This window comes from Synchiropus splendidus, chromosome 11, assembly GCF_027744825.2.
Source record: "Synchiropus splendidus isolate RoL2022-P1 chromosome 11, RoL_Sspl_1.0, whole genome shotgun sequence".
Lineage (NCBI taxonomy): Eukaryota > Metazoa > Chordata > Actinopteri > Syngnathiformes > Callionymidae > Synchiropus > Synchiropus splendidus.
In genome coordinates, this window is record NC_071344.1 from 17,760,571 (window position 1) to 17,771,572 (window position 11,002).

The 11,002-nt window shown below is 47.8% G+C and overlaps 1 protein-coding gene across 2 annotated transcripts in view; it reads left to right on the top strand.

Moving 5' to 3' along the window:
- pde6a (phosphodiesterase 6A, cGMP-specific, rod, alpha) overlaps nt 1–9,387 on the top strand; it is a 28,998-nt gene extending 19,611 nt beyond the window's left edge. For both annotated transcript variants that reach the window (XM_053879284.1, XM_053879283.1), the window contains exons 17-24: nt 466–553; nt 616–716; nt 2,020–2,127; nt 2,198–2,261; nt 5,980–6,054; nt 6,802–6,885; nt 7,892–8,060; nt 9,015–9,387. In XM_053879284.1, the coding sequence (XP_053735259.1) occupies nt 466–553; nt 616–716; nt 2,020–2,127; nt 2,198–2,261; nt 5,980–6,054; nt 6,802–6,885; nt 7,892–8,060; nt 9,015–9,058 (733 nt within the window). In that variant the 3' untranslated portion in view covers nt 9,059–9,387. The remainder of the gene's footprint in view (nt 1–465; nt 554–615; nt 717–2,019; nt 2,128–2,197; nt 2,262–5,979; nt 6,055–6,801; nt 6,886–7,891; nt 8,061–9,014) is intronic.
- Nucleotides 9,388–11,002: the final 1,615 nt, after the last annotated feature.

Genomic DNA, 11,002 nt, shown 5'->3' on the forward strand with positions numbered 1-11,002 from the left:
TCATTTGGATTTGCTGAGGGGCGGAATGTTTTTGTGTCAGTGTGTGTGTGTGGCGTGGGATGAGTTCCATTATTCCTGTTTGTTTGTTAAGATTGTGTGATCGACTTTCCATGGGAATGTGTTTTTGTTGTCGTCTTTGTAGTTTTTGTCTGGCGAGTCGCTCAGATTGCCCATGGACTTGAGTGGTCCATGAAAGTTGTATCTCTGGGATGAATTCATCATAGTGAATGTCCTGGTCTCATGACGGTCATCACTCTCTGCCCTTTGCTGTTCAGGTGAAGCTACAGTCGCACTCCGCCGACTGTAATGAGCTGATATTGACCAGATAAACCTCTGGCTGCTCTAACCAGCTGATGGATGAGCTAATAGCCGCGGACACTGAGCACGGCCAGAAACATGTCCTGGCTAATGTGGGTGATGTATTGTGGCGGAACATCCCGGCTTCATCTGTGTGTCTGACTCCAGGTCTGGTAATCCTCTGGCCAAGCTTCACGGCTCCTCCATCTTGGAAAGACACCATCTGGACTTTGGCAAGACTCTTCTGAGAGATGAGGTACGTTTGAGCTCAAAAAAGGTTCTATCTGTGGCGTACATTGATGTGGCCGTGTCTCTCAGGCGCTGAATATTTTCCAAAACCTCAACCGCCGGCAGCACGACCTCGTCATCCACCTCATGGACATCGCCATCATCGCGACAGACCTCGCGCTCTACTTCAAGTCAGTATGGCTCGCGCGAACACTCAGAAAGACTGAAGAATTTCACGCGTTAAATTATGCTGATGGACACACTAACCTGTGAGCCGTGAATCTGCTTTTGAACTGACTGGCACACCCACCGTGGCACCCTTTGTGTTCCATACCGAGTGGCTAAGCCATGCTCCTGGATGACTCCCAGATGACTCTGCCGCTGCACCTCTCTTCCTCCACCCAGAATCCCACTTGGGTCACTAGCGCTGCTTCAAACACGCAGTCCTCCCGTATTTGACGTGTAAATGAAGCGTCTCTTATCGAGCTATTACGGGACTCGATTTGCGAGGAGTCGTGAATGCACCGCAGCGCTGTCAGCTCTGTCTCTCTTCCTGAGTGAAGAACTGTCATCCTGTCTCTACCTGGCTCGTTTTAGATGTCAGGTAGAACCAGAGACGGAGGAGGACGGGCTCCTTCAGCAGAGCATCCGCTGCCACACGACGACTCCTCAAGCATGTTTGTGGTGGATCAAATACAGAGAGCAGAGTTGTACACAAACGTTTTGGGATGTGAAAAGAGCTAAATCATTTTGGATTGTATTAATAATTGTGGGAATGACCAATATGAAGGAGGTTCCCAGGGATTATTAGAGCAATACAAGGAAATGTATTGGGGGTTTATTCTGCATAAAAATGCAGAAATAGAAATTCTAAATTGCTTGCTTTCCACTTGTGATCAAAAGTTGCGTTGAAGCTGGCGATTACATGATGTGACTTCGTGACATAACATGCTCTTATCACATGTAGATAGCATCACGCTTTGATGCTGCACTGAGATATCTGAGATACAACTTCACTTCATGTCATTTTTATAATCATGAGATAAACGGATGAGCGCACTGATGGATATGCTTTCATCCATCATACTTTAGGCTTCAAATTTTATTGATTGTGAATTTCTCCAGCCATAAATAGGGCATGATGAGCTCACAATGAATGTGAGCAGAGAGAACTGCTGCTCTCAATCCCAGAAGGAGAAACAGGGTCTAGGTTTTTTTTTTCACTCCCCTATTTTATACCATGATTTGAATCATGATCGATTACTCGCCACACCACCTGCCTGGCTCGCCGCCTCCTGCCTTGTTGTTTTCTGCCTGAATCCCACACGTCTGAGATGCTGTCACCTCCATGTTCATTTAAGCACAATATAAAACTGCACAAGTGAGTCCCATTAACTGCATGACTGGAGGCCAATTAGCCAGATTGATGAATCCCACAACTGTGGGACTCCAGTAGAGAGCATGTGCTATAGTACACGTTTTCTCCCTGCGCAGGAAGAGAACAATGTTCCAGAAGATTGTGGACCAGTCAAAGACCTACGAGAACTGGAGCGACTGGACCAAATACATGATGCTGGAGACGACTCGGAAAGAGATTGTCATGTAGGCGCCGCGACACTGGTCTGCTGTGAGTGAGAGTGGCTCAGGTGACTAAGGTGTGCTCCTCTTGCAGGGCCATGATGATGACCGCCTGTGATCTGTCTGCCATCGCCAAACCCTGGGAGATCCAAAGCAAGGTACCCTTGTGATCTGTACAAGAAGGCGCTGGCAGTAGACCGCCACTCCGTCCTATCTCGCACGCAGCTGCTGGCTGTGATAAAACGCACACTTGTACACAAGTCTCCTCTTGGAGAAGGGCACAGATGATAAAATAAAAAGGGAGTGACATTTTGTCAGCCATGCCATTTCTCTCAGAAGCGTTCGGCAGTGATTCCTGAAGGGCTCATGCATCAAAGGCAACCTGCTGCTTTTCATTCCCCTCATCACCGCCTGGCAGCCTCAGCATCTTATTTCTCTAAAGTATAAAATACACATCTCTATCCTGCACATGAAGCATATCTCGCCATTCAACAGGCGCCGCTGGAGTGTCGGCAATTGACTGTGGATGTATGTTTCCTCTCCCTAATGTGTGTCTTCCACGCTGATTGTCGTTTATATATGGAGACTCATCTGGCCTCCCATTTGTTGCAATAGCTCCAGCTCTTTTATCAGCACTGACGCATTACGGCTGGTGTGCGCCACCATTACCTGCTGACACACATGAATGTGAGCTAGAGATTGGTGTGTTCATCTGCGAGACAAAGCTTTATCAATCTGTGTTCCTACTGTGGTCGTGGGCTGTGACTCTAGCAACCAGATCATGCAGAGTGTCTGGAGCCTCTGAGAGAGAAGATCTGTCATGCAGGAGAGACTCAGAGGAGAACCTCTGCTGCTCCAAGAGACAGTTGCGATGGCGTAAAAGGGGGGAGCCATGGGGCAGACCCAAGACACACTGGAGACTTCCCTCAGGTCTCTTGTTTCGGATGCTGCCACCTAGCGTCACCATTTAGTTTGTCACCCAGCAGTGTCTCGCAGTGTGTCACTGTGATCTGAGCTTCTAAACTGGTCCTGGTTCTGACTGAATCTCCCACATTTAGCTCTAGTTTCTGCGTCCTGTCGTACAAAGTGTGCATGACTCGCTCAGACTGTTGGCCGGGTTTAACCTTCTCCAAGTCACTGCTGACCAACTCTAACAGGACCATGGACCCTTCTTTTATTCAGTGAATTTTGAGTGACTCTTTAACCCGAGTCTCATTTGATGGAGGTGAATCTGAGGAGGAAATTCAAGTCGTACATCTTAAATGTCAAGCCGCCCTGCTGGCAGGGGAAACTTGAATTCTTTAACCTCGCTCTGATTCATGTAAACACTAAATCAAGTGCAGTTTCTTTCTGTCCTGTTTATTAAGGTCACAGTGACTTTGTAATCAAGAGCAACAACTGACCATTTGCATTTCATCTTTGATCATTAAGTCCAAAAGCTTGTTTGGCTGATGGTGTGGTCCTTCATCAGAAACCGGTCAGTCAAAACATGGTCCAAGGGCAGGAACAGAAAAATGGCCCTGACGTCAAACATCCGTTTACAGCGTGTGAGTCCCTCAGAACTTCATGAATCTGCTGATCTGAGACTCTGTTCGGGGGCGCATGAGGGTCGTTCTGTATTATCAGAACATGCTCACAAGTGCACGGCTTGGCTGCCAGAAACCTCTCAGCGCAGCGGCTCGTCCATTTTGTAGCGCTAATGAACCCCAAACAGCTTGTAATCTGCGCCAAAATAAATGCTTTAAAATCCAAGAGGAAAAGACGACTTGACTGCAAAAGACTCCTTCGGTCAGATTTAGTCATTTGACGTCACCTCTGTCTGCAGTTGGTGAGTCAGCACTACAGTCTGTCTATAGTAGCTTGTGGGCTCATGTGGTCAAGAGCAGTGAATACACTGCTAAATTCTCAACGTGACAGCTCTGCATTGTGGAGCAGGCTTGGCATGGAGTTCACCAATATTTCAGCAATATCTATGTCACTCCCCTTCTTTTCCTATATTCCTCAGTCAAGAACAGGCGGCTCAGCCCGACACCTTTGATGCCTCTGTGTCTGATTCAGCTCTGGAGGGAGTTTGCCTGGTTCTTTGCTGTATTCATCCATCATCTTCCTGACGGCCGTGGGTCCAGACCTCTTCCCAGAAACCTCCCCCAGCACTGGAGGTGTGTCTGAGACATGGTCTCTGCAGAGTGTCCTGGGTCTGCCCCAGGGCCTCCTCCCACACCTCCAAACAAGACATCCTGACAAGACGCTTCTCTTGGGGGAGCTGAGGTCCCCCGGAGTGACTGAGCGTCTCTCTCCATAAGAGAGTCCAGTCAGAGAAACTCTTTTTCTGGGTCACTACAAAGAGATCAGAGGTATAACCCACAGGTCAGTGGAGAGCTTTGTTTCTGGCTCAGGTCTTCACCACAGACTTTTCCATCAGTCAGTTTCCAGCCTTCCCTCACTCATGAACAAGAACGAGACAATAAATGAGATTCGATGAGAGCTGCTCTGAGACCAGCCAGTGTAGCGCCGACCGACTCAGCAGTCAGCCCAGGTTTACATCAGACCTTTTTTCTTCATTGTCAAGATCTACCAATGATGTCCGGCTGTCATCTCCTCCTTGCTGCTCAAACATGAAGCTGATCCCGGTTCTGTGGTTGAGGGTTCTTGAGGTTGTCGTCTCCTCAAATGAAGGGCTGGACCGAGCTGACTTGGAACCTAGCGCAGTTTTCCTTCACATTCCCTTGAAAACTGGATGTGCACTCAGACATGTGACTGTTCTGCTGCTGTGTCTTCTCTTTTAAAGTGAATGTCATCATGATCCTCAACTGCCTTTGTTTTATTTATACCATCACCAGATGCAGAAGTCAGTGAGATGTATTTCACCATCAGAGGGTGATTGAAGAGGATTCAGATTTCACCATCGCTGCACACAATTCATCCTGACCATGCAGACGAGTCGAGCATGATTGAGAGACGAGGCGTCTTTAGCTGCCTGATGCTTTGATTCCCGTGCGTCTACCACACAGAATAAATCTCCGAAAATCTGTTCCCTAAAATTGGCCTGATGACTAAGCCGAATCTAAAAGGAACTTCCCTCGCTGAATGCCGGAGTCACTTATTATTCATCACATCTCGCGCTGCTCCATTTAAGACTTGCGCAGACTGACAATGCATCAACACACATAGCTGGAATCCGCCTGATACGGAGAATGTGGTTAAAGGGATTTTCATAACTCGTCGGAAATTATTCCTTTGCAAATATTGGGGGTAGATGTTGGGATGGGTGTTTCCAGATGAATTCCACTCACTGGAGTGGGTTCTATGTTTTCCACGTCCTCATTCACCTCATCCATGAACCTCACTCCTTGTCTTCCTCTCCTCTTCCCTCCCCTGCTCTCTCTGCTGCCACAGATACGTCACAGTAGTCTCAGCCCTGCCTGAACTCTCTTCTTCACCCTTGGCCATTCCTCCAGAGGAGTGACCCAAAATACCTCATCTTATTCTTCCTCCTGCCTCTCATTCACAGCCTAATGGTCTTTGTTAGTGTCTTCTCACCCTTCTTATTGTCCCTACACATCACTGAAAGATGTCGTCCTCCATGGAGTCCCCACCCCGATGCCATCTGTCTGTCCATCACCACTCACTTCACCTTGTGTCTCCCAGTCCTTGCTTTCATCCCACCAGTGGCAGGCTGTGCATTTTACACTGAGGCCTTCAGTCACCCACCCAGGCCCAATGTCCTGCACTCAGTGTCATTACAGCTCAGCACAAGACCGTCACCTGGAGTTTTCCATGAAGTTTTAGCCAACTCACTTGGGCATCAAATCCCCAAACTGAAATTGCAGGTGCAGCTCGGTCAACTTTTAATTTGACTGGTGTTGCATTTTTCAGGTGGCGCTGTCAGTGGCTGCAGAGTTCTGGGAGCAGGGAGACCTGGAGCGGACGGTTCTGGAGCAGCAGCCCATTGTAAGTGCACAGAGGCAGAGCTTGGAGGCAATGAAAGATGGATGATGGGTAGATGGGAGGTCAGGGCTGGATGGAGAGACAGATGAGGCAGGCCTTCTCCTGTCCCTCAAGCTGAAAGACAAAATGTTTGCGGCCTGATGTGTTCCAGAATACTTTGGTCTTCATGTGCAGAGTAAAAGGAAGATTTTTCATGAAGGTCATCAGAAGGCCAGGTTTATTTTAAATAAAAAATGAAATCGATGCTTCTCCTCCAGAGCAGTGAAGATGCTCCGATTACATGTTTTAAGACCTCGCTTGGTTTTTATTAGCCTCCTGGATGGGAGGAAGCCAGTGGGACTTATATCAAAGATTACCTTTCGCTTCGTCCGCTCATCCCAACTCTTCCGTCGACTGTGTGACTTTGCAGCCTTTGCTTTATTTGAGCGCCGATAAGAAGCTTGCTACGAGAGTGAAGGAAGGGAGGAGACAAGATGGAGGGATGAAGCGGCCGTTTTAGGCCATTATGTGGAGTACTGATACAGAACCAGCGGTCAGTGTGATCCAGAAGCAGCCGGCCACACGCTCCCCCGGCTCCTGGTCCCTGCCTCTCTGCCACGCCGGCGTCCTTGAGACCAACCCTCACACACACTCCATCAGCATCCACACGCTCAGATGTTGCTGTCAGCTGGACTATGATGGTGGTGGAACTCCAACCCACCGTGGGCTGCTGGAGTTCTGTGGTGTCTGAAGCTGTGCTCTCCTCCTCAGCCCATGATGGACAGGAACAAGTCGGACGAGCTGCCCAAGCTCCAGTGCGGTTTCATCGACTTCGTCTGCTCCTTCGTGTACAAGGTCAGAGGTCAACCCCAGCAGCTGGCAACACAATTTTCTCGATGAATTAATGCGCACATTAATGGCGCTTTGGACAAGAGAATGCAACCAAATCATTTTGTTTTCAGTTGATTCACATTTGTGCAGTGGAATTTCGGTTTCCTATTATTGTTTTAGTTTTTCTCTTTACATTTTCTTTTAACCATATAATGTTTTTGTACTGATCTCTTATTTTTCATATTTTAAAATGCATGTTTTGGGCTATAATTCAGAAGTTAAAAGTACATTTTGAATATGATAATTGTTATATAAATGGGACCAGGCGTGGGTCAGACCCAGGTGGAAGTAGCCATCGTACCACTTGTGTTGTGGACTCACAACAGAAAACCTTCCTACACCAGAGGACTGAAACGCCAGTGACACCAGATTATGTTGGATTAGGAGCCCATCTTTGACTCCTTCAGGTCAACAATAGCCGGTCAACTGGGATTATCAAGCAGGGATCAATGAGTGATGAACTTTAGAAGTCCCAGTTTGGATCATGTTGTCATCCATCATGAACCGCATCAGATGTTGCTCTGGCTCTTCTTCACCTCCAGTGTTCTCGGTCCAACTCTGCCTCTCCTCTCCTCGTGCCTCTGAGACTCTCCACATGTGGCACTGACTCCCTCTCAGTGACCTCTGTGTCCTCACGGCTGCCGCCGCAGGATTTACCTGGACCAACTCTGGCGCAGTCGTCATGCAGACCTGCTCCACGCTGCCACCACGAGATGGAGGCCTGTGAGCAGGCCGGCCCCTGTGGTCCCTCAGGACCCAGTTGACTTCTCGCCTATAATGAAATCGCTATCAGCTTCAAACTTTGAATTGAGATGCGCTTTAATTACGCACGACTTCATCAGCATAATTGATTTATCTCACGCCACGAGAGACGATTTAGCATCTTAATGAAGAAGCCATTCAAACACAAATGAGGTTAAAGAAGTGTTTCCATCAGCAGTGACTTAATGAGGCGTGTGGTCGTCACCAGGAGTTCAGCCGCTTCCACGCCGAGATCACGCCCATGCTGGACCGCCTGCTCAACAACAGGAAGGAGTGGAACGCGCTGAAGGAGGTGCACGAGGCCAAAGTGGCCCAGCTGGAGGCTGCCAGGAAAGCTAAGGAGGAGGCGGCGCAGAGAGCTGCTGCTGCACGGCAAGGTACACCTGCACTGTGGCCTGCTGGCTGCCAGGCTCCTCCCTGCCTCTGCAGTCGAGTGTCACGCTCTGAGTATCGCAGGCTGCCACTGAGCGATGGAGGGAGTGGAACGGTCGTCTGCTGCCCAACGATTACTTCACTGCACATTTAATGGCTGAAAAAAAGGAGCGTAAAAACTGTCCAGAGTAATAATACAAATAAATAAATCCTTTCACTTAACAACGCTACAAAATAAAATGATAGCAAGTAAAAAAAATTAGGCTGTTTAAGAAAGAACATCTAAAATTATAAACGGGTCAAAGGCAAAGTCATTCCGAAATATTTTAAGTAAAAAAAACAGCCATAATAGGGTCTCAGAAATGATCTGTTTTGCTAAATCTTAAAAAACATATTGTGGAAATAGAACATACCTGAAATAGCTAAATAAATAAATACATAGATAAAAGTCTATATCTAAAAAGAAGTTTCTTTTCTTTGGATTCAGAACATTGCTGATGAGAAAAGAAACAGCCTGTTTGTTTTCGTTGTATGTATGTATGTATTTTTTTTATATTTTCAGGGGGAAAAAACAATATTTTAAAAACAGGTCAAATATGGAGTCAAATGATCGGATGCTTTGGCTATATATATATATATATATATATATATGTATATATGCAAGATTGCCTCATAAAAACGTCCACGTTATTGCAAAATCAAAATCTCAGTTCAAGCATAAAAATAATACCAGTAACGTATGGTGGTGTTCACTTCAAAAATATCAGTGTTGAAAGAAGACTAAAATCTGTCAATAACTTTTTGAGAGACAATAAAAAAAAAGAATAAAAGGTTGGGGAGGATTCTGCATGAAAGAAGCAATGCTCATTTGAACTGTTGATCATGAAACTTGAATTGACACATATCTCAAATCAATAACTCTCTGCCGCTGTGTTTTCCAAACTTCTCTCTCCTTCCAGCGAGTGCAGCTCAGTCTCAGTCCAAGACTTGTGTCCTGAGCTAGAGTCCGGCCGAGCTGCTCCGCGCTGGACCACCTTCTCCTTCCCTCTTCTTTCTCTTCCTCGTCCTGCGGTCGCTCGTGTAGACGCTCGCCGGCTCCGCAGGCCGCGGTCACGGGAGCGACTGGCTCTCCTGGGTCTGTGACCACATGCTGGGCCACTGTTAGCAATGTCAGCAAGTCCGGTCCTCACCTGCTCCCCGGGTTTCCATTTGTGGCAGCAGATCTGTGAGATTAGAAACATATTGCTGTTGTGTATCTGCGCTCACCTTCCACCCGCCTGGAAACAGCTTCATCGCAGGACCTGGCGTTTCATTAAAGGTCTCTGGTGCTTCCCTGCCTCGTCCTTCTTATCTGCTCACGGTGATCAGTGGTTATTAGCAGGTGCTTCATCTGGAGGGAGATTATTACCAGCTAAAACAGTTGATGAAACAGAAGCTGGGCATCAGGGACCGTCTGCCATTTCCAGCTTACTCTCTCTGTTCGGCTGATTTAGGTTGCAAACCGACCAAATTGGAGTGTGTCGTCACAAAAAGAGTCAATTCTGACGTCCAGAAACGTGCGTGAAATATTTACAATCTTCTTTGAAAACGAATTCAATAAGTGATATTTTCAAAATGAACAAATGAAAATCATTTGATTTTTAAAGGGAAGTCATGTTTACTGTGAGGAAAAAGCAAAGGGTTTTGAAGTTATTCTGAGAATAGAGCCCTGGAATTTAAATCATGAAAAACTAAAAAAGTTCAATCTTAAATAGTGGGAAAAATAAATAAATACATGAAAAATAATGAGAAAACTTAAGATAGTTTTTGACCAATTTAATTCAAAGATTGAATAAAAAAGAAACTTGATGGTAAACGTTTTTTTTCAGGATATTTTCAAAACAGGACTAAGAAAGGGATTTAAAAACCTGGATAAGATAAAGACAGGAAAAGTCTGGACTCGTGTGTAGAAAGTGACTCCACCAGCTTCCATGGCTGGCTCTGACTGGAGGACTGGCTCTGACTGGAGGACTGGTTCTGACTGGAGGACTGGTTCTGACTGGAGGACTGGCTCTGACTGGAGGACTGGCTCTGGCTGGAGGACTGGTTCTGACTGGAGGACTGGCTCTGACTGGAGGACTGGTTCTGACTGGAGGACTGGCTCTGACTGGAGGACTGGCTCTGACTGGAGGACTGGCTCTGGCTGGAGGACTGGTTCTGACTGGAGGACTGGTTCTGACTGGAGGACTGGTTCTGACTGGAGGACTGGCTCTGACTGGAGGACTGGCTCTGGCTGGAGGACTGGTTCTGACTGGAGGACTGGCTCTGACTGGAGGACTGGCTCTGGCTGGAGGACTGGTTCTGACTGGAGGACTGGCTCTGACTGGAGGACTGGTTCTGACTGGAGGACTGGTTCTGACTGCAGGACTGGTTCTGACTGGAGGACTGGCTCTGGTTGGAGGACTGGTTCTGACTGGAGGACTGGTTCTGACTGGAGGACTGGCTCTGACTGGAGGACTGGCTCTGGTTGGAGGACTGGTTCTGACTGGAGGACTGGCTCTGACTGGAGGACTGGTTCTGACTGCAGGACTGGCTCTGGTTGGAGGACTGGTTCTGACTGGAGGACTGGCTCTGGTTGGAGGACTGGTTCTGACTGGAGGACTGGTTCTGACTGGAGGACTGGCTCTGACTGGAGGACTGGCTCTGGTTGGAGGACTGGTTCTGACTGGAGGACTGGCTCTGACTGGAGGACTGGTTCTGACTGCAGGACTGGCTCTGGTTGGAGGACTGGTTCTGACTGGAGGACTGGCTCTGGTTGGAGGACTGGTTCTGACTGGAGGACTGGCTCTGGTTGGAGGACTGGTTCTGACTGGAGGACTGGTTCTGACCGGAGGACTGGCTCTGGCTGGAGGACTGGTTCTGACTGGAGGACTGGCTCTGACTGGAGGACTGGTTCTGACTGGAGGAC